Source organism: Phocoena phocoena, chromosome 1, assembly GCF_963924675.1.
Source record: "Phocoena phocoena chromosome 1, mPhoPho1.1, whole genome shotgun sequence".
In the NCBI taxonomy this organism is placed as follows: domain Eukaryota; kingdom Metazoa; phylum Chordata; class Mammalia; order Artiodactyla; family Phocoenidae; genus Phocoena; species Phocoena phocoena.
In genome coordinates, this window is record NC_089219.1 from 14737116 (window position 1) to 14757977 (window position 20862).

The window sequence follows — 20862 nt, forward strand, 5'->3', positions numbered from 1 at the left end:
GGTCTCCCATTCTCCCTTCCTTTCTTTGTTTCTCTCTCTCTCTCCCTTCCTACCTTCTTTTCCTTCCTTTCTTGCTCCCTCTCCCTCCGCTCTGTGTGTGTCTTGCTGTTTTTTGAACCTTTACTGTGCACCTGGTGTGTCCGGGGCCTAAGAATAAGTTTACACCCGGGGCGAAGGGACAGGAGTGGCTTAAAGCGCGGCAGTGGCGGACGAGTGTGATGAACGTTCTTTGGGTTTGTGGAGGAGGTAAGGGAAGAGGGGACAGGTGTTTTCCCGCCAGCTCCTGTGAGGACCCTCTAAACTGAGACGGCAATTTAGAACTGGGTCTTAGTTTCTCTTTACTACGCCGTCTAGGATGAAAAGGCCCAGCCTAGGGGAAGAGACGGCATGGACAGAAGTCAGGAGACCTGGGAGTGACCGTCTGAAGGCCTAGAGGGAGGGACAGGAGATGGGGGGGAGGGCAGTTCTTGGAGTACCCTGGGGCTCGGTCTCAAGGCGTTTGGACTTATCTGGTAGATAAAGGTGGCCACCGGAGCAGCTTCAGTGGGGAGCATCTCTGTGGCTCAGCTTTGAGATCTGGACGAGTTACATGGCTGTGGCAGCGGATGCCATTTCCAGGGCTGCCTTTCTTTTCTTTTTTTTAAATATTTATTTATTTATTTGGCTGCACCAGGTCTTCGTTGCGGCATGTGGGCTCTAAGTTGTGGCATGCAGGATCTAGTTCCCTGATCAGGGATCGAACCCGGGCCCCTTGCATTGGGAGTGTGGAGTCTTAGCCACCGGACCACCAGGGAAGTCCCTCCCCCTTTCTTTTTTTGCGGTACGCGGGCCTCTCACTGCTGTGGCCTCTCCCGTTGTGGAGCACAGGCTCCGGACGCGCAGGCCCAGCGGCCATGGCTCACGGGCCCAGCTGCTCTGCGGCGTGTGGGATCTTCCCGGACCGGGTCACGAACCCGTGTCCCTTGCATCGGCAGGCGGACCCTCAACCACTGTGCCACCAGGGAAGTCCCCTCCGCCTTTCTTAAAGTGTGGTCATGTGCACAGAATACATGTGATCAGAATACGCTGGGGGAGCTTCTTAAACCCCAGGTCCTTTATCCCCAGCTCTGACACACTGATCCTGAATTTCAAACATGTGCTCTCCATGATAACAAGGCACCCCTGAATCAACTATATGCTTCAATTAAAAAAAACAAAAACCACAAGGCACCCCTGTTGTGGTCCTTGTCACACCTACAGACCTGGTCAACCTTTGTTGCAACCCTGGCCATCCATTTGCTCAGTGCTGTTGGACTAGGAGGTGGGCCCGGTCTCAGAAGCCAGGCCTGGGCCCAGGCTGGCTTCCTACTTGGGTCAGAACCCACGGGTGACAGGCTCTGTGCACAGTGGCCCTCAGAGGAAAGTGTCTTCTGTTCAGGGCTCAGGCGTGTCTCAAAGTATCCTGAGCCCCGAGCTGCTCATGGACCCCGTGCATGGACAGGGGACCACCCACCCAGGGCCCTGGGCCCTACGAGCCATGGTACATCCCCCGAGACACCCATCCCTCCTTCACTGGGCTGTGTCCACTTTCTTTCTTCCCTAGCCTGGTGAAAAGAGGAAGTGAGAGTGACCTCAGGGTGCTTGAGATACTGGTCTCTCATTCTTAGTCACTACCATTGTGTCAGGCCCTGGGCTAAGAGCTTTATGTGCATTTTATCTATACAACAACCCCAAGGGGTGAGCGTCATTATCCTCGGTTTATACACAGGCTCAGACTTACTTGCACGAGGCCACTCACCCTCATCTGTAGAATGAGGACAGGGTTCCCCTCACAGAGAAGTTAATGAGGATGGCAGTATACTACCGTGATGACCTGCCGTGGTGTGTTGAGGCTGTACAAGAGGAGGCTTGGGGAAGTGCTCCACCGGAGGGGTGGCTGGGGAACAAAAGGACTTGATTCGAAATGCCTGAGGCACCACAAAAACCCAGCTCCTACCTGGACTGCGTGTTAACCTGGGGTGGCCTTGCAGCTGCTGGTGGCAGGACAGCAGGTAAATGGCTCCAACATCAGCTGTGCTGAAGGTCAAGGGGGGGTGGTCACCAAGGTACAGGAAGAGACCTTCAGCCCCCCTTTGCAGGGCCCCGGAGGGACTGCAGTGAACCAGGCAGGCAGTGACCCGGGGTGCTGGGGCTCGCTGTTGAGTCACGTTAGAGCTGAGAGCCTAGAGCTTCCTAAGAAAAGCAGCTGACTCGCTTCTTTTCCCTGCCTGACGCTCCCAGGTCGCTGCGGCCTCAGCAGTTCCAAGGGTCCAGCCAGGGTGTCTCAGCCCATTCGGGCCAATGTAACAAAATACCATTTGTCTGGATGGCTTAGAAACAAACATTGATTTCTCACAGTTCTGGAGGCTGGGAAGTCCAAGTTCAGGGTGCTAGTAGATTCAACGTCTGGTGAGGGTCCACTTCCTAGTTCATAGATGGCTGTCTTCTCGATATGTCCTCACCTGGCAGAAGGGGCGAGGGAGCTCTCTGGGGTCTTTCCTGTAAGGGCACTAATCCCATTCATGAGGGCTCTGCCTTCATGACCTAAATACTCCCCAAAGGCCCCACCTCAAAAATACCATCACATTGGCGGTTAGATTTCAACAGGACAGGAGGGACATAAACATTTGGTCTGTGGCCTTGTCTGTGGGGCATTGCTTTACGAGGATCCTGGGTCTTTTGACACAAGCAGAAACTGAAGGTGGCTGGAGGGAGCCTCATCCCAGGTGAGGAAAGCCCCTCTGAGCGCAGTGAGAAAAGGGGAAGCCTGTCTTCTGGCTGCATGAGACCCTGGGCAGCCCTGCCAGACCACAGGAAGGTGCCGCCGTTCCCAGGGACAGGAGCATGGTGGCTGTGAGTGCTTCCTGCTGGGTGGCCCTGGCACGTCACCTCCCCGGGTCCACGCAGACATATCAGTAGCCCCCACTTCATAGAGCTGATACGCAGCAACATGCAGAAAGGCCTACGTAAGGTGCTTAGCTGGCCACGTGCTCAGCTATCGGGCCGTGATGATTCTGCCCAGCAACCCCACTTCCTCTTCCTCCTCTGGGACTGTCACACAGGCTGTGACTGCTCTAGGACACCAGGTGGGGACTTCGCCGCCTGCCCCTGCAACCAGCCAGCTCCTGGCTTTGTCGGCGGTGGGAGTGGGGAGGTGGCTCCAGACTCTTTGCCGGCAGGCGTCCTACACACGCGCGCTGCCGGGAGAATGCGGCTTGAGCACGCCAAGCTTGAATCCCAGCCGTGTGTGCAACTCACCTGCTCCTTCTTCACCACTTGCCTCATCTGACCGATGTACTAGGGGACAGCCATACTTTTTTTTTTTTTTTTGGCTGAGTGGTGCAGCTGGTGAGATCTTAGTTCCCTGACCAGGGATTGAACCCAGGCCCCAGCAGTAAAAGTGCTGAGTCCTAACCACTGGACCACCAGGGGATTCCCAGGACAGCCGTACTTGAAATGAGAGGATGTACTTAGTGGGCCTGGTCTCAGCAGACCCTCACAGCGTGATTTGCAAGAAGAAAAGATTGGAAACAATCGAAATGTTCAAGAGTTAGAACGAAGGTGGCATTGTTTGAGGGCTCAGTTCTCTACACTAGATTTCTGAACTCATTGAACCCTCACAGCTGTATGCGGGAGGCACTGTTATCGCCCCATCTTGCAGATGAGGAGACTGAGGCTCAGCAAGGCTGAGTCACTTGCCCAAAGTCGAGGCGTTAACAGGCAGAGTGGGGATTCGAATGCACCTGTCTCTGACCACACATCCAGTGCCCTCCCTGCATATGTGGTTACTTTGATCTCTGTACTGATCGTGTTCTCTGGTTCAGGGGCTCAGTCCATGCTGGGTGATAAGGCTGGAATGGGCTCAAAGTGGCGGGACCATGACTAGGACCCAAACCTCCCAAGGCTGAAGGCCCCTGTCTTGTTCCCTGTAGAGCTGTCGCCTGCCTCAGCACACCGGCTCCCTCCCTCCCTCCCTCCCTCCGAAGCCATGGTCTGGAGGAAGCTGGGCTCCAGAAACTTCTCCAGCTGCCCCAATGGCTCCAGCCAGTGGATATGGGACGTGTTTGGCGAGTGTGCCTGGGATGACTGGGACAAGGCCAGCGTGGGCCTGGGCTTGATCTCCATTCTCTGCTTTGCTGCGTCCACCCTCCCGTGAGTAGCATCAGGGTGGTGGGACCAGGGCTGGGTTGCACGGGTGGGGCAAGTGCTCCTGGGGCTGCACCGAAGAGGGGCTCACTGGCTGGCGTTGGGCCTCTCCAGACTCAAGGCCAAGTGTGCTCCCTCTCCCACCCCCACTGACTGACTTCCAGCCCACCCTGGAGGGCCCTACAGCGAACCTCACTCTAGGCCCCGCCTTGTGCTGGACCATGCTGACACACAGGTAATAATAATAACACCTGTTCAGTAAGTGCCCACTGTGTACCTAGCTCATTTCTAAGCACTTGACGTGTCTTTACCCTATTTAATCCTCATAACCACCCTGTGAAATAGATACAATCTGTATCGCTACTTTACGAGGAAACAGAAACCCAGAGAGGTTAACTAGCTTGCTGTGAAATGCACAGCTAGTCAGAGAGGAGGCGGAGGAGTGGGAGGGCTGGGGTGCATCGAACTTGGCCTTTGTTCTGTGACAGTCTGGTGGAGGACAAGCGGTGATTACAGAACAGCATGGCCACTGCTGTGATTAGGGAACGTGGACACACTGTGACCTGGGCAAGTCCCTTCACTGCTCTGCGCCTCGGTTTTCTCATCTGTAAAATGGGAATGTTGTGCCCTACCTCACAGGGTTGCTATGAGGATGGCCTTTACACACCATATGCTCAGTCCCATGGCTGGGCAGAGGGGGGGCCAAAGAGGAGAGGTGAGGTCAAAGAGGTCATCCAGGGCCCTGTAATGTAAGGGCATCTTACAGCATAAGGAAATCTTATGCTGTTTCTCCTGAGGGAGAAAGATAACAGTTTAATTGAGAGATAATTCACATACCATTGAGTTAGCCCATTTAAATGTACAAGTCCAAGGTTTTAGTATATGCACAGAGTTGTGTAAGCATTGGCGCAATCAGTTTTGGAACATTTTTGTCACCCTAAAAAGAAACCCAGAAAGAAATGAGTCATTCCTCGTTTCCCTCTAAATCTCCCGGCCCCAACCACCAATCTGCTTTCTGTCTGTAGATTTGCCTATTTTGGACATTTCATATCCATGGATCATACAGTATGTGGCCTTCTGTGACTGGCTTCTTTCACTTAGCATAACATCTTCAAGGTTCATCCACATCATACGTAGCTAGTGTCAATACTTCATTCTTTTTTTACATCCGAATAGTAGTTTTCGTTGTATGTGTATACCTTTTGTTTATTCATTCGTTCATTGATGGACATTTGGGCGGTTTCTACCTTTTGGCCAGTGTGATTAAAGCTGCTGTGTATGTTCATGTACAAGTTTTAGTGGGGACATGTGTGTTTACTTCTCTAGGGTATATACCTAAGGGGTGGAATTGCCGGGTCACATGGTAACTCTGTGTTTAATCTTTTGAGGAACTGCTAGGCTGTTTTCCAAAGCGGTTGCACCATTTTACATTCCCACCAGCAGTGCAAGAATTTCTCTAAATCCCCATCAACACTTGTTATTTTCTGTCTTTTTTATTATACCATCCCAGTGAGCGTGAAGTGGTATCTCATACTTCTCATTTGTATTTCCTTGTTGGCTGGTGATATTAAGTAGCTTAATTGGCCAAATTATATTCTCTTTGGAAAAAGGTCTGTTGAGGTTCTTTGCCCATTTTTCAATTGGATTATTTGTCTTTTTGCTGTTGAGTTATAAGAGTTCTTTGTATATTCTAGCTATATTTTGCAAATATTTTCTCCCATTCAGTGAGTTGTCTTTTCACTTTCTCGATGGTGTCGCTTGAAGCACAAAAATTTGTTGATGTCCAATTTTTTTTTTTTGGCCGCTCCGTGCAGCATGTGGGATCTTAGTTCCCCGAGCAGGGATCGAACCTGAGCCCCCTGCATGGGAGCTCGGAGTCTTAACCACTGGACCGCCAGGGAAGTCCCTTGATGATGTCCAATTTATGTGTTTTTTTCTTTTGTTACTTGTACTTTTGCTGTCATGTCTAGAAAGGATAGCTTAATCCAGGTAACAAAGATTCACCCTTATCTTCTAAGAGGTTTATATAGATTTATCCAAGTCTGACACCAATTCTGATGTGTTTTTTTGCCACACCATCAAGCAGTCAGCTCAATTTTTACACTGTCTACACCTGAGACAGCCTCAGATCCCACAGGTTAGGGGCCCAGTCCTACAAGTCCCACAAGAGTGCTCCCTCCTCCCCACTTCTGAGACCAGTCACAGGTCCAGGTTGTCATTTGTGCTTCTGACCTCCAGCTGTAGATCCGGAGATTCCTCCGGCCCCTCCTCAGGTTTGGTTAGTTTGCTAGAGCAGCTTACAGAACTCAGAGGAATGATTTTTATGGAGGCTTTATTACACAGTCCTTGGCCATTAGCAGTTGGGCAAAATCTCGAGCCTCTCTCCTCCCCTGAGGTGGGTGAGGGGGGTGGGACAGGGACCCCTGAGACCAAATGTCCCAACCTTCTAATCCTACTGTTGGTTCCCCTGGCAATGAGTCCTTATCCTCAGGTGACCTAAGGGCTTTCCGAAAGTCACCTTATTAACATTACAAAAGACACCTTTTTTTCTCTCTTTCTCTCTCACCCCTTAGGACATTCTTAGGAGAGCTCTGTGCAGGGAACAGGGAAGAAGACCAAATATATTTCTTATTGTAAATCACAGTATCACAAATTAGCTCTTACATGTAGAGCTTTGACTCAGCTTGAGTTGTATTTTGTATATGGTGTGAGGTAGGGATCCAACCTCGTTCTTTTGCATGCGGTACCCGGTTGTCCCAGTACCATGTGTTAAAAAGACTACCATTGGGAATTCCCTGGCAGTCCTATGGTTAGGACTCTGTGCTGTCACTGCTGAGGGCCCAGGTTCAATCCCTGGTCGGGGAACTAAGATCCCACAAGCCATGCAGCGGCCAAAAAAAAAAAAAAAAAAAAAGACTACCCTTACCTCATCAAGTTGTCCCAACATGCTGTCTAGGGCTTGACATTTTTACTGACTCACCTTGTCCCAGCTGCCATACTAGATGTGGCAGAAGTAAGCAAAACCGACCCCATCCTTGCCTTTGTAGACCTTCTGTTAGGGAAGGAGAACTGGAGGGACGGGGGAGAGACTGGAGGCAGGGAGGCTGTGTAAGGCATCCAGCAAGCAATGATGTCTGGGGGATTGGATAGGTGGCCCTTAGCAGGCAAAGCAGACAGGTCTGGGTGATGGGTGGAGGCCAAGGGAGAGAGACTCCCCATCTTGGGGTGAGAGGTCCCCCAGAAGCACGAGGAGCTGGTGGAGCTGGCTGAGGCCTCCCCCTTCCACCAGGGCATAGTGCCAGCCCTGCCTGGGCCTGGCTGATTAACCAGGGAGGGGGTGTCAGAGGTCTGGGAGAAGCCCTGGGTGATGGCAGGGAGGGCAGCCACCTTACTGCTTCTCCTTAGGACTCGGCCTTTCCTGAGTGTGACAAAATCACTTTCCCTGAAATTTATGGAAGCTCTTCAAGTCACAGTATCCTGGAAGGGCAGGGCCACGGGGTAAACCTTAAGGGCCTCTCCAGGCCAGGGCCATGCTGGGCACTGTCCCTTCCCTCAGGAAGCTTGAGTCCAGGAGGAACTGACCAGTGCTGGCAGAGCTCCCTTCTAGGAAGGCCCTGAGGAGGAACTGATATTTCCTGAAAGATCCAGAGGAGGGACTGGGTGAGCCATCTGCTGATGCAGAGTTTGGAGGAAGAGAAGGCAGTCCTGGTGAAGAGGTGGTGGGGGTCGGAGTGTCCCCTGTCGGAGGAGGGAGTTGGAAACTAGGAACACAGGCTTGGATGGGAGACCTAAAGAGCTGGGGGCGGGGTCAGCAGGAGATGGAGGTGGAAGGATGACCGTGAAGAACCAGGGCCAGGCCTAGCTCTCCTAGCTTCCGTCTCGGGTGGAAGGTGAGGTGAGGTGCTATTCAGTTACCTTTTACTAATTTAAATACATGCAAATGATTAAAGAGAAGGGTAAGCAGCAGATGGCCATTGCGGGATGACTCAGAGCAAGCCTGGAACCCCAGGGTCTGAGTGTGAATCCTGGTTCCCTGACTTTTCCATCCCCAAAGAGACCCATCAAGACTTGACCCCATGGCTTTGTAATCAGAGCTCTGGGAGCCACAGCCTGAGGCTTCTCTGTTGCCCTTTGAAGATAACAGGCCCATATTATCATCCATCTCCCCTGGAGACAGGGCATCGCCCAGGCCTCGGCTGCAGGGTAACCACCATCCTCCTTCCTTCCAAACACCAACCCCCCTCCCGCTCCTCCATAGAAGAGAGAACCCAGGGTCCCTATGAAGTGGTTCTCGGGGTCTGACACAAAACATCAGGGCCCTGTAAAGACCCCACGTCCCCACCAAGAGACTGCTGTGGAGGAGAATCTATCATGCAATGGCTCTCTCTGGAAAGATGCATGTCCCATAGAGCTCCTGGCTTGGAAGGGATCCCGTGGTAAGAATCCCCAAAGGGCAAAGAAAGGCCCATGAGGATCCCGCCTGCGGGAAGGATCAGCTCCCAGGCGACCCCCTGTGCAGACGCCGCCCCAGCCCCGCTGTTCCATGTTGGCTCTTCCCATGTTTACCCTCCACGCGGTATCACAGCCATCGGCTTCTGAGCACACGTCTCCTTCCTCCGCCACAGCCAGTACATCAAGGCCTGCAAAATGGGCAATATGGACCAGGCTCTGTCCCTGTGGTTCCTCCTGGGCTGGATCGGCGGAGACTCCTGCAATCTCATCGGCTCCTTCCTTGCTGACCAGCTGCCCCTGCAGGTGGGCTGGTCCCCGGGCTGGGTGGGCTGCCAGGGACAGTCTGCAGAGGCTTCCATCTTCGAGGGCCCCATGCTATAGAGAGAGCCCTCTGCCTGCCGCACAGTGTGGGCCTCAGTTCCCCCATCTACAAAATGAGCACATCAAACCACAGGATGGCTGGGGTCTTTGACCTCTGAGGTGCTAAGATCCTGACTGAGCTTTCAGGGCATGGGGCCCTGGAGGAGGAAGGTTCTCCCTTGGGAGGCCCAGGTGCCATCATTCTTCTGTGGCTGGGTGGAGCTGGGACTCAAAATCAGGAATCTATTGTCTTCCCAAGGGGGGCTGTAAATTGCCCCTGTATCAGCCAAATGGTAGCCTCCACTTAACCTCTGAGTCCCATTTTGTCCTGCCTGGTCATGCTAGCCACCATTTCCTCTGTCTGCCCAGGCGGGCACCTGCCAGGCCCTTGCCTACCTGCTGTCTAGCTCTGCCAGGTAGGAACTGTGATCCCCTCCTTTCCAGATGAGCAAACAGAAGCTCCAGGAGGTGAAGCAACTTGCTCAGGGTCACCCAGCTGGGATGGGGCAGAGCTGCCCGGGTGCTCGGGTGTGGTCCCTGAGCCGGGGACTGCAGCCAGCGCCCTGGGCCCCCTCTTCTCTTGCAGACCTACACAGCCGTGTATTACGTCTTAGCCGATGTGCTGATGCTGTCGCTGTACTTTCATTACAAGTTTAAGAAACGCCCCTCTCTGTGTGAGTATGGGGATCCCTCTGTGTCAGGTGCCTGAGGGCAGCCGGGAGGCCTGGAAGTTTGGGAGGAGGAAGGTTTCCCATTGCTGGTGATAAACCAAACCTCAAAAAGGCTTCCTCAGGGGCTTCCCTGGTGGCGCAGTGGTTGAGAGTCCGCCTGCCGATGCAGGGGACACGGGTTCGTGCCCCGGTCCGGGAAGATCCCACATGCCGTGGAGCGGCTGGGCCCGCGAGCCATGGCCGCTGAGCCTATGTGTCCGGAGCCTGTGCTCCGCAACGGGAGAGGCCACAGCAGTGAGAGGCCCGTGTGCCGCAAAAAAAAAAAAAAAAAAAGGCTTCCTCGGGGCCTTATCTGAAAGCTGGGGCCCTGATCACCTGATGAGCCGAGATAGAGGGCAGTGAGTACATCCGGGCAGGATCACAGGGAGTCCCCTTCACTTAAGTTCTCTCATTCAGCAAACATGGCTTCAGCTGCTCCTCAGTGCCGGGCCCTGGGCTTGGAGCTGAGGAAACAAGGACACGGCACACAGGATTCAGAAGGGGCAGATCCAGGGCTGTACAAGAAATGATCCAGGCACCTGGGGGTGGGGCTGTCTCAGCATTTCCACGCTCCATAATTCCCTTCCTGCCCCCACTGCCCTCATCAGTTTACCTTTACAACCTTAGGAGAAGGGTACTCTCATTATACCCATTCTACAGATGAGGAATAAAGGCTCAGAGAGGTTAGGTCACTTGCCCAAGGTCACACAGCCACTGAGGGACAAGGCCAGGACTCAAAGCCCAGTCTGTCTGCTGCCACTCAGATCCCTAATCTCAGCTTCCCTCCTGCCTCATGTCCAGGGTCTGCCCCCATCAATTCTGTGCTGTTGTTCATCTTGGGGGTGGCGTGTACCGCCCCACTGCTGAGCAGCGCTGGCTTGGTGGCTGCCCCCAGGGAGGTCTTCCGGGGGCGGACGCTCTTGTCTGTGGAGCCGGGCAATAAGGTGAGGTGTGGGCACGCGAGAGTAGAGCAGGGGTGGGGGTCTGGCTCACCCCGAGGGCCCGCCCCTGCATGACCACGAGGTCAGGGGAATTGCCCTCGAGGAGAGAGTTGGGGCTCTCAGGCTGCACCCTGGCCCCTGCTGAGCACTGAGCACTCCACTCTGCCCTCTCAGCCCTTCACGCAGCAGGAAATCATTGGCTTCGTAATCGGCTCCGTGTCCAGCATGCTGTACCTGCTCTCCCGGCTGCCTCAGATCCGCACCAATGTGAGCCGCGGGCAGGGGCACTGGGGCCACGGGAAGAGGAGCCGGCTGGCAGCTCGGGCCCCTGGGTTAGGGAGTAGCAACAGGTCTGGTCCACACTCACTGTTGGCTTGGGTGACTGAATCCACTTGTCCAAGCCTCAGTTTCTGCCTCTGGAAATGGGCATGAGATGCCTGCCATCCAGGGGTACATGTGACCTGCATGTGTCCCGGGGAGGTCGGAGGTCAGGTGAGAGCGAGGGGCTGAGAGCAGAGCAGAGAAGGTGGGGAACCAGAGATGGGGGAGCCTTGCTGGGCAGTGAGTCAGCGTAGGGCTGGGGAGCAGGCACCTTGGGGCTAGCAGGGTGGGGCAGCCCTAGTCTCTTGTGACCTGGGCAGGGTGGCTCGGGAGATGACGTTGGAACGGGGATGAGGAGTCAGGCCCTGGAAAGGGCTGATCTGGGCAGCAGGCCCGTGTCGGACACTGGTCACACCGTGTGCAGTCTGTTCAGAGCATGTGCATTGTGACAGGGCAGACGGACACATGGACAGTTACAGTCCAGAGAGACAAGAGGCCCGTTTGAGGTCTCTGACCCTACACCTCTCGCTTCCAGTTCCTGCGGAAGTCGACACAGGGGATCTCCTACTTGCTGTTCGCCTTGGTGATGCTGGGGAACACGCTGTATGGGCTAAGCGTGCTGCTCAAAAACCCCGAAGTAGGCCAGGGCGAGGGCAGCTATGTGGTGCACCACCTGCCCTGGCTCGTGGGCAGCCTGGGCGTCCTGCTGCTCGACACCATCGTATCCTTCAGGGTGTGAGGGTGGGTGGGGTCGGGGGGGCCACAGCAGCCTCCGCCTGCACGTGGCTTCAGCGTCCATCCATCCATCCATCTTTCCTTCCATCCATCCATCATCCATCCATCCATCCATCTATCCATCCATCCATCCATCCATCCTTCCTTCCTTCCATCCATCCATCCATCCATCCATCCATTCTTCTATCCATCCTTCCATCCATCCATCCTTCCATCCAGTCCATCCATCCATCCATCCTTCTGTCCATCCGTCTGTCCGTCCATCCACCCATCCATCCTTCTATCCATCCATCCATCCATCCATCCATCCTTCCATCCATCCATCCTTCCATCCATCCATCCATCCATCCATCCATCCATCCATCCATCCATCCATCCATCCAAGAGCCAAACCTCCCATGTGCTGGGCACCCCTCCAGGTACCGGATCTATTTGTGAGTAAGAACAGAATGGTCCTTCCTTCAAGAAGCTCACAGTTCAGTGGGGAGGCAGACAGGATATGCGTAATCATAAGTAATTACTTCACTGTGGTGCCACTGAGCAGCACAGAGAAAAACTGCAAGAGTGTGTGACCAGGGGGCTGTCTGTCCTGGTTTAGAGGCTCAGCAGAGGCCTCCACTAGTGCCATTGAAACTGTGCCCTGAAGGAGAAGTTAGGCACAGGAGAGGGAGGGATGTTCCTGGCACAGCTTGTGCAGAGGGTCTGGGGAACAGGGCATACATAAATCAGCCCATCCAGGCAGGAGGAAGGAAAGCTGCAATGTGGAGACACACACCCGTGAATTAGAGATGGAAAAACTTGAGTTCAAATCCTGGCTCCCCGGTGTCCTGTGTGACACAGAGCAAACCGTTAGCCTCTCTGTGCTTCCATGTCTTCATCTTGCTGTCTCACCAAGGTCATGGGGCAATTACATAAGCTAAGGTCTCTGGAAATACCCAGCACCGGACCCAGCACACAGTGAGTGCTCAGTAAATGTTTGTTTGCTGGATGGCTGAGCAGGGCATTATTTGCATCTCCTTTGGGAGGAGGTAAACGGGGCCCTTGTTTCGACGTTTGTGGAGTTCCTGGTGGGTGCAATGAGAGATGAAGAAAGTTAAGCTCTAGTGCCCCAAAATGGCCCCTGCCACTTGCTGAAACCCCCAGGATTCTGTAGGGTGAGAGGAGGGCAAGATCCTGGAGCTGGGGTCAGGGGAGGCTGCCTGGAGAGGAAGACCCAAGCGCTGGACTTGGCAGATAAATGGGGTTTGGCCGGTTGAGGGGTGGGAAGGCAGCAAGAGCAGAGGCCAGGAGGCCATGGCTGACCCTGCCTACCTGGCCGAGTTGCAGGGAGGGAAGAGGGCAGCAGTTCTGGATGGGGCCACAGGCCACCCTGGGGCAGGTCCGACGCAGGCTGTGCTCCGTTTGGCCTTGACGTTGACTCCTTCGGATCTCCATACAGTTCCTGATATACAGGGGTGCCGCCACCTCATCAGAGCGCCAGCCACTCCTCCCCAGCTGAGCAGGACCCAGACCCAGGCCAAGCCCAGGATGACGGGGACCTGCAGATGCCACACTCAGGAAGGGAGAAGTATGGGCAGTGACGGTGCTGCTGACCCTGGGCTGGGCCGTGGAGGAAGCTGGGGGTGCCTAGAACTCCCGGCCCGACCGCCTACCCCCAACACCTCCGAAACCTCGTGAGCTGACCCTTCCGGAAGCCCTGACTGACGGACTCTTCCAGGAGCAGGTCAGCCCCCAGGGCCGGCCCACCCCGCCTTGGGATTCCCCCCCAGGGTCTGAGGCAACTGTCCGTCCCTGGAGCCTGAAGGGAGGGCCTGCAGCCGAGACCTCGCCTCTCAGAAGAGGGCCTGCAGCCGAGACCTCGCCTCTGCAGCTGGCCCTCAGCTCACCTACCTCATTCTGCCTGCTTCCCCCACCCGACCGCCTGGGGAGGAGCCCAGCTCAGCCTGGTGCACGTGGACTGTACAGTCGACTGCAGATGGCCTAGTAAACGGTACTCCCTGTGAGGCCCGTCCTGGTGCTCCTTTCCTGGTGCCGGGCTCTGCGCTGCTCTGGGGCACAGTGATGGATGGCGATCGGGGTCCCACCTACAGGCAGGCCCCAGGTGGGGGCCTAAGGGGGTCAGGATGTGGGAGAGCCAGGCCAGAGGGTACTGTGTCTGCCGGCCCGCCCCTGCCCAGCCTCTTGGGCCTCCAGTTTCTTCAACCTGCTTCTCTGTGGCAGGCTCCACACCTGGTGGTGGGGACACAGCAGTGAGAAAGACACTCCTCCAACAGGATCCCTGCTCCGCAGTGCTCAGCAAGAAGCGGAATAGTTAAGGTTCAGACTTCGGTTCTGCATCTCAACCTCTCTGTGCCACAGTTACCTCATCTGTGCAATGGGATGACAGTATTACCACTTTATACGTCCTTCTAGGGATTAAATAAAATGGTGTGCTTATAGATGTTAGCCCTGAAGTCTGGCATGCAGAAGGAGCTCACTGAAGGTTAGCTTTGATCATTTTTAGTTGGAGGAGAAGGACAACCAGATCTCCCTGGAAATCAGGGAGACCTTCCTGGAAGAGGTGACACGGCAGAAGGACAGTCAGAAGATAAACAGGGAAGGTGCCAGTGTTGCAGGCGGGAAGGGTGGAGAGGAGGGCAGGGCTTAGCCCCGAGCTCTAGTTCCTGTGCCCCAACTTTAGTTTGCCTCCCAGACCCCAACCTGAGTCCACTTTCTTCTTGGCCACAACCCCATGCATGCCTGAGGACAGAGGGGCCAGCTCCCCTCCCTGATGGCCTGCTGTCTCACCTCCCCCCCTCCCCCCCCCCCCCCGCCCCCCACACACAGCCGGTCCTGGGAGCCATCAGGGTGGGTGGTGCCAGGTGCGCCTAAGGCTGGTAGGGAGGAGCTGGGGCTCAGCGTGAGCCTCTCTGTTAGAATCTTCCTCTTCCAACCGTGGAGAAAGGAAGGAGCCCGGCCACAGGGCTGTAGCCTCGGCCGCGAGGGGACGCCTGCCCCGGTTTGGTGCCACAAGTATTTGCCAAGCGCAGCTCTCCTCTCCACCCTGGCCCACGCTGTGCTGGGCGTCTGGGATGGGGGTGAACCAGCTCTGGTCCCTGCCCTCAAGGAGGGGAGACGGTTGCTGGGCCCTAGAGGGAAGAACTGTAACCAGAAGGTACAAAGTGCCATAGGGATGAGGCGACTCAACCTGGGAAGGCTTCATGGAGGAGTGGCCCGGGAGCGGAATCTTGAGAGAGAGGGAAGGGTGTGTGCAAAGGCCTGGAGATGGGAGTCAGGGCTGCTCCCAAGGTGGGGCTGGAGTGAGGACAGGATGGTGGGGGCAGGGCCAGCCACCAGCGCTCACAGCAGGTGACCTGGTTTGGTTGGGGGAAGAGGAGGAGGGAATGGGGGTCTGGGGAGGCCAGGGAGGGGGGCGCCTCTGAGGTTCAGTTGGGCAGTGGGGCGAGTGGGGTGCAGCGCCTCAGCCCTGTCCTGGGTGGGCCTGCAGAACCCTGGGTGTCACCTGGCCTGCAGCTGACGTTTATTGAGCTCTTGCTGTGTGCGGGGCGGGGCGGGGCTGGGCTGTACCCTCGCTCGCTCGGTCCCCACAACCCCCACTGCGGTAGGTGGCGCAGGTGCAGTCATCACAGCCACATGACAGATGGGAAAACAGGCTCTGAGGAACTAAGCAGCTTCCCCAAGGTCCCCCAGCTACGAGTGGCAGCTGTTCTATCCACATGAGGTCCCTCAGCTGCGGGGGCCATCCCACACCCGGCCCTCGGAGTCCCATCCCTGCCTCCGCCCTTGGCTGGGGGTCCAGGGCTTCAGGGCCGGGTGCCGTCCAGCCTCACCCTTGTCCTCGGGGGCGGCGCAACCCTGCTGTGCTCAGGCCCCCTCTCCACTGTTCTGCGTGGTGCCTCCCACCCCCAGGGCCCACGCCCGCCCCAGCTGGCTCAGTGCCCTTTGCAGCCAGGATCTGGCTCTACCCAGGGCCGTGACCTGGCCGAGTGCCCTCCTGGCCTGAGGACCTGGGGGCTCAGCTTGGCAGTGTGAACCCAGGTGTGGGCCTGGGCTCGAGCTGGGTGGGGAAGAAAGAACGCGATGTCACAGCCCCTGCCCTGGTGGGGGTGATGGGGTGATGGCTCTTGCTTGCAGGCACCACCCAGTCTGCCGAGAGCTGTGGTTCCTTCCTCCTCATGAAAGCCCCAGTCCGATGGGGGAGACACTGGCACGCCCTGTCTGATGGAGGACGTCGTGGCAGTGGGTAAACGGGACAGGCTTGCAAGCCTGTCGTGCCGGGTGAAGGCTCGTCAGCGTGTCCACCAGTACTGGGACCCTCCCCGTGTTCCTCCCAAAGAGCAGAAGGGCCAGTGTGACCATCAGTCAATTCCACTGTCCGGACTGGGCCGTGCTCACCGGCTGGTGGGGTCCCTGAGGTGCAAGGTCCTGGGTGGACTGCCTTTCTCCCCTGGCTGCAGGCAAGCGTTGGTAGGGCCTTCACCTCTAGGTGTGGCCTGAAGGGATGAGAACCTTCCTCCCACCTGAAGTGTGGACCTAGCATTTTGGTTTCAGGCCCAGGCTCTGCACTTAGGAAACAGTTGCCCTGGTAACTGGTCCAGGAGAATTTCTCCCTCGGGACCCACACGGGGAGCAGGAGGCTGGGCCAGTCACCCCCAAAGATCCCTGCCTTGGCGGCTTTACATGTCAGCTATTTTTAATTTTTTTTTTATTTTTTAGTTAATTTATTTATTTGGCTGTGTTGGGTCTTTGTTGCTGCACGTGGGCTTTTCTCTAGTTGCGGTGAACGGGGGCTGTTCTTCGTTGTGGTGCGTGGGCTTCTCATTGCGGTGGCCTCTCTTGTTGAAGAGCACGGGCTCTGGGTGTGTGGGCTTCAGTAGTTGTGGCACGTGGGCTCAGCAGTTGTGACTTGCGGGCTGTAGAGCGCAGGCTCAGTAGTTGTGGCGCATGGGCTTAGTTGCTCCGCGGCACGTGGGATCTTCCTGGACCAGGGCTTGAACCCGTGTCCCTTGCATTGGCAGGCGGATTCCTAACCACTGTGCCACCAGGGAAGTCCCTTAGCTATTTTTTTTTTTTAATTTTAATTTTATTGGAGTATAGTTGGTTTACAATGTTGTGTTAGTTTCAGGGGTACAGCAAAGTGATTGTTGTACATTCGTTTTTTAGATTCTTTTCTCATATAGGTTATCACAGAACACTGAATAGAGTTCCCTGTGCTATACAGTAGGTCCTTGTTGGTTATCTGTCTTATGTATAGTAGTATGTGTATGTTCACCCCAAGCTCCTGATTTATTCCTGCCCTTTGGTAACTGTTAAGTTTGTTTTCGATATCTTTGTCTGTTTTGTAAGTAAGTTCATTTGCATCTTTTTAAAAGTTAGATTCCACATATGAGTGATAGCATACGGTATTTGTCTACGTGTTAGCTATTGAATGAGATGCCGTCTATGAAAATGCCTGGGGCACCCCAAACCTCAAGGTAGGGGGCAGGCAGGTGGCATCTACAAGGAAGGACTAGCCCACAGACCCATCCTCAGTGCCTGGCCCCAGGCCCTCCCAGCCCAGGGTCCCCTTAGTTACTTAGTGAACCTGGGATTTTTTTTTTTTTTTGCCACTCATGGCATGTGTGATCTTAGTTCCAGGCCGCATAGCCCAGTGGGAGCAGGCTGTCTGCCTCTGCTTGTTCTGAGGCTTCAGAGCAAAGGCCGCCCCCAGGCCCAGTGACTGGCTCAGTAGATGCTGGACACAGGTGCCCTTTTTCTTCCAGCCTCTTTAGGGCTCACTGGTTCCCAGGAGCAGAAGCCCACTTGCTAAGCAAGCAGCAGAGGCTCTTGGCCGGCTGTGGGCTCACAGGAGGGAAGGTTAAGAGGTGAGCCATCGGTGTCTGGAAGGACAGGACAGGCACTACAGCTCCGGGAATCATTCCTGGTGGGAATGAAATGGCACTGTTTCAGCATCAGTCTCTCAAGAGACAGCATCGTAACTGGCCTATTGTGGGTCACCCGGTGGGGATGAGGGAACGCCATGGCCCCACTGCACCGAGGCTGCGGGGAGGGGGTGGCACCAGAGAAGCAAGAGGGGCCGTGAACAGGTCCACAAGGCCTACGCCACCCCTCGGGCGGGTGGGGTCCCACAGAGTGGGGAAAGGACCAGCTGGGAGGTGGCCCCGAGCCAGGGGCACACACTCCTCTTCTGCCACTTGGGTCCGGCTGCCCCTCACTGAGGAAACCCGGTCTCAGGGCCCAGTGTCCCTAAGCTCACTGGCCTGACTTAGCAGCAAAAGACAGCAGTGATGGCTCTTCCAGTGATGGAAGACTTCAGAAGAGTCAGATCAGGCCTGGCATACATCACAGTCACAGTTCCTGGCTTCCAAGTGTTATTTTGGTCACGTGATCGAACCCCTGCTAAACATGAACTCATTTATCTGTGCCAAGCACTCTACCACGAGGATGTCGTTTCCACTGGAGAAGGGCTCTGGGTCCACTGACAGAGCTCCGGCCTTCACCTGTCCGCCTCCCTCATCTTCTCCACCTGAAGTTCCTTGAAAGGCACTGCACGGAGGTGTCTCTCCTGTTCCCCGTCTCTATCTCAGTGGTACTCTGCACTCAGTAAAGATGTGCCCCATCTGGGAACTTTCTCATCAGACCATGCAGAGAGGAGCTGGGCCCAAGGATTCGGGGACAGGCGTGTCAGGGACCCAGGTACCTCAAACCAGAGGGGCTTCACCGGGGTGTGGGCCCGACTGCCCTGCCAAGATGCCCTGGTGTCAGCCGGGAGAGCATGGACTACGTACGGCTCGGAGGGACCTTGGGCACGTTAACCCCAACCTGTTTGCCCACGTCACCCAGGGCTGTGAAGGTGGCGCGGGACGAGTGTGGACATGCCTGCGCAGAGCAGGTGTTTGCTGAAATGAAAGGGGGTGGGGAGAGCCCCCATCCCATCACACCTGATGATGGGATGGCCCCAGCTGTTCAGAACAGGTGGGGCAGGGTCTGCGCGGAGCGGGGGCCCAGAGAAGCCGCTGGAGATCTGCAAGGACCCCCACGCCCCCACTGGGGTCAGCCCTCCCAGCCGAGCTCACACATGCTTGGACAGCGAGGCAGGCAAGAAAGAACACAAGGCCAGTGCTAACTGCATCCCAGTTTCTTTTTATTTATTTTTTTTGTTCTTTTTTTCCTTTTTTTTTTTAAGTATGGAAGCTCAAGTATAAGATGTAGATTTTTTTTTAAGCTTTACAAAAAAACAAAATAAAACAAAAACTCCTTTTGCATTCCATAAAAATTGACAGAAAAGCACCTGGCCAGAAGAGCAGGACGGTCCGCAGGTCCCCGCCCCCCACCGTGTGGTCTCCGCGGGACAGGGGCCAGGCGTGCGGGACGACGCTGAGGGCCACCTCTCCTTTCTCCCAGAGCTGTCCCCTGTCCCCGCCAACCCCCAACCCCAAGCAACTCCCAAACACACGTGGAATCAGATTTCCAGTTTTTCTTCTATCTTTCACACACCACAGTTATTTCATAAAATTTTTTTGTTTTACATTTTTTACACCAATGTAACAAAAGGGTGGGAGGGAAGGGAGGCAGACAGACAGTGTATTTTATGCCTATAAATGGGTGGTGGTGGAGAGACGGGGGGGCCGGGGCAAACAGAAAACATGGTTTCTATGGAAATACTGAGTTTTGATAGCAAAATGTGGTGGGAAGTAGGCCTCAGAGACAAGAAGGGTGTTCATAGGGTTTATTCTCAGGGAGACATGGCGCTGTGCAGTGGTGATGCAAGTTGTTGTGTGACCTGGGGGGGGGAGGAAGGGACGAGGGAGGGAGCAGAAAACGAGTTTCTAAGAAAGGAATCTAGTGAGCGCACGGCGGCGTGTCCGGTTAGTTGGGAAGAAGAGGCTTAACACTGCTGCTTTCTCTTCAAAGCCTCCACCAGGTCGTTCTTAAGAGCTTCTTGTTTTGATTTGTCTGCAAAAGTCTGCACAGACCTGCCCGGGGAGAAGAACCGTCATTAGCAGGCTGAACAGGAAGAGTGCAGCGGCGAGGGGCCGAGGGCTGCCCTGCCGGTGCGTCCAGGGCGAGGGGCCGGGTCACTGGGCTGGGTGCCCCCTTCCCCATCCTCTGGGAGTGCGAGCTGCAAGCTGTGCGGAGGGGGCAGAGGGGCCCAGAGCCCGAGGCCGGCCCCGCGGGGGAGGCCACGGCCCACGTCTGCACCAGGCTGGGCATGACCTGGACTCTGGGGCACAGATCCCAATGTCAGCCTGAATCAGAAGTGGGCCTCCAAGCACGCCACAGCAGAGACCGTCTGGGCTTCAGCCCAGCTGTGGACTCAGGCCAGAGGCCGAGAGATAAGGACCCCGTTACAAAGCACGGCGTGCAGGGCTGGCCACCCGGCGAGCATTAGGAACCGGCACCTCGGACGTCTGAGCCCACTGCCTGGGCAGCACCTGCGGGCAGGCACTTTTAGGCTTCGGCTGCAAGGCACCATCAGCTGTTAACTTGGCCAAGAAAATCCCTCAGCCTGAACTTCAAGAGGCAGGAGGGGACAGGTAAGTGGCCCTGGGTCGCTGCTGTCAAGTCCTGAACTTGTGGGGCAATGTTCACGGGAGTGCACTTACGCACAGGTCAGACAGCGAACAACAGCTAACCTCTGTAGAGGTTGTACAGTTCACAGAGTGCTTCTCAGGCACACTTCACTCTCACAAGCGTTCTGGAGGGGTCTGGGCATTATTCCCAATTTACAGATGAGGAAACTGAGGCTCAGGGAAATGCTCCTGGCAATGACCTTAATGGTCACTTTGTCAGATTTCCTCGGTGTGTGGGTTAACCAGGAACTTCCCAAACTATTTATAAACTTCCTAACGGTTTCAAAGCAGTGGAAAGAAAGAGTGGAAGGCTACCTTGCAGGAATGCTGTGGAGCCACGGGAATGTCACGCTTGACACGCACTGGCCGTGAAACAGAATGGGAAGGAGAGACCAAAAAATAATCCCCCACCACTGAATATGGGTGAAATACAATCAAGTAGGACCCAGGAGCATCCCACGTGGAATTCTGGCTACTGAGTCCTAGAAACATCATGGGAAGTGCCCCCAAGATGGTAAAGAAGGAGGCAGAGACGAGGCTTTGAAAGAGTCTATGTGCGGCTACAAAACTTCCCATGAGAAACGCTGACACTTTTGGTCGATGCTG

The 20862-nt window shown here is 55.4% G+C and overlaps 2 protein-coding genes and 1 non-coding gene across 5 annotated transcripts in view; 1 reads left to right on the forward strand and 2 right to left on the reverse strand.

The window, feature by feature from the left end:
- Positions 1-3378: 3378 nt before the first annotated feature.
- Positions 3379-3451, reverse strand: TRNAK-UUU (transfer RNA lysine (anticodon UUU)). Its single transcript has one exon. It is a non-coding gene; the product is annotated as a tRNA-Lys (tRNA).
- A 555-nt stretch (positions 3452-4006) lies between these two features.
- Positions 4007-13181, forward strand: SLC66A1 (solute carrier family 66 member 1). The gene is made up of 7 exons (XM_065889498.1): positions 4007-4170; positions 8790-8919; positions 9563-9650; positions 10488-10630; positions 10802-10894; positions 11484-11681; positions 13122-13181. Exons 1-7 carry the CDS (start codon positions 4007-4009, stop codon positions 13179-13181), a joined length of 876 nt encoding a protein of 291 aa, XP_065745570.1.
- A 5629-nt stretch (positions 13182-18810) lies between these two features.
- CAPZB (capping actin protein of muscle Z-line subunit beta) overlaps positions 18811-20862 on the reverse strand; it is a 133961-nt gene continuing 131909 nt past the window's right edge. For 2 of the 3 annotated variants that reach the window (XM_065894041.1, XM_065894031.1), the window contains exon 9: positions 18811-19659. In XM_065894041.1, coding sequence (XP_065750113.1) covers positions 19572-19659 — 88 coding nt within the window. In that variant the 3' untranslated portion in view covers positions 18811-19571. The remainder of the gene's footprint in view (positions 19660-20862) is intronic. The other variant, XM_065894049.1, reaches the window with a different exon arrangement.

Bases quoted from the DNA above. Each gene is read 5' to 3' on its own strand.
- SLC66A1 (XM_065889498.1), top strand. From the start codon at position 4,007: ATGGTCTGGAGGAAGCTGGGCTCCAGAAACTTCTCCAGCTGCCCCAAT. The intron at 9,651-10,487 runs GTGAGTATGGGG...CCTCATGTCCAG, and splicing joins TAAGAAACGCCCCTCTCTGT to GGTCTGCCCCCATCAATTCT. The intron at 10,631-10,801 runs GTGAGGTGTGGG...CTGCCCTCTCAG, and splicing joins CTGTGGAGCCGGGCAATAAG to CCCTTCACGCAGCAGGAAAT.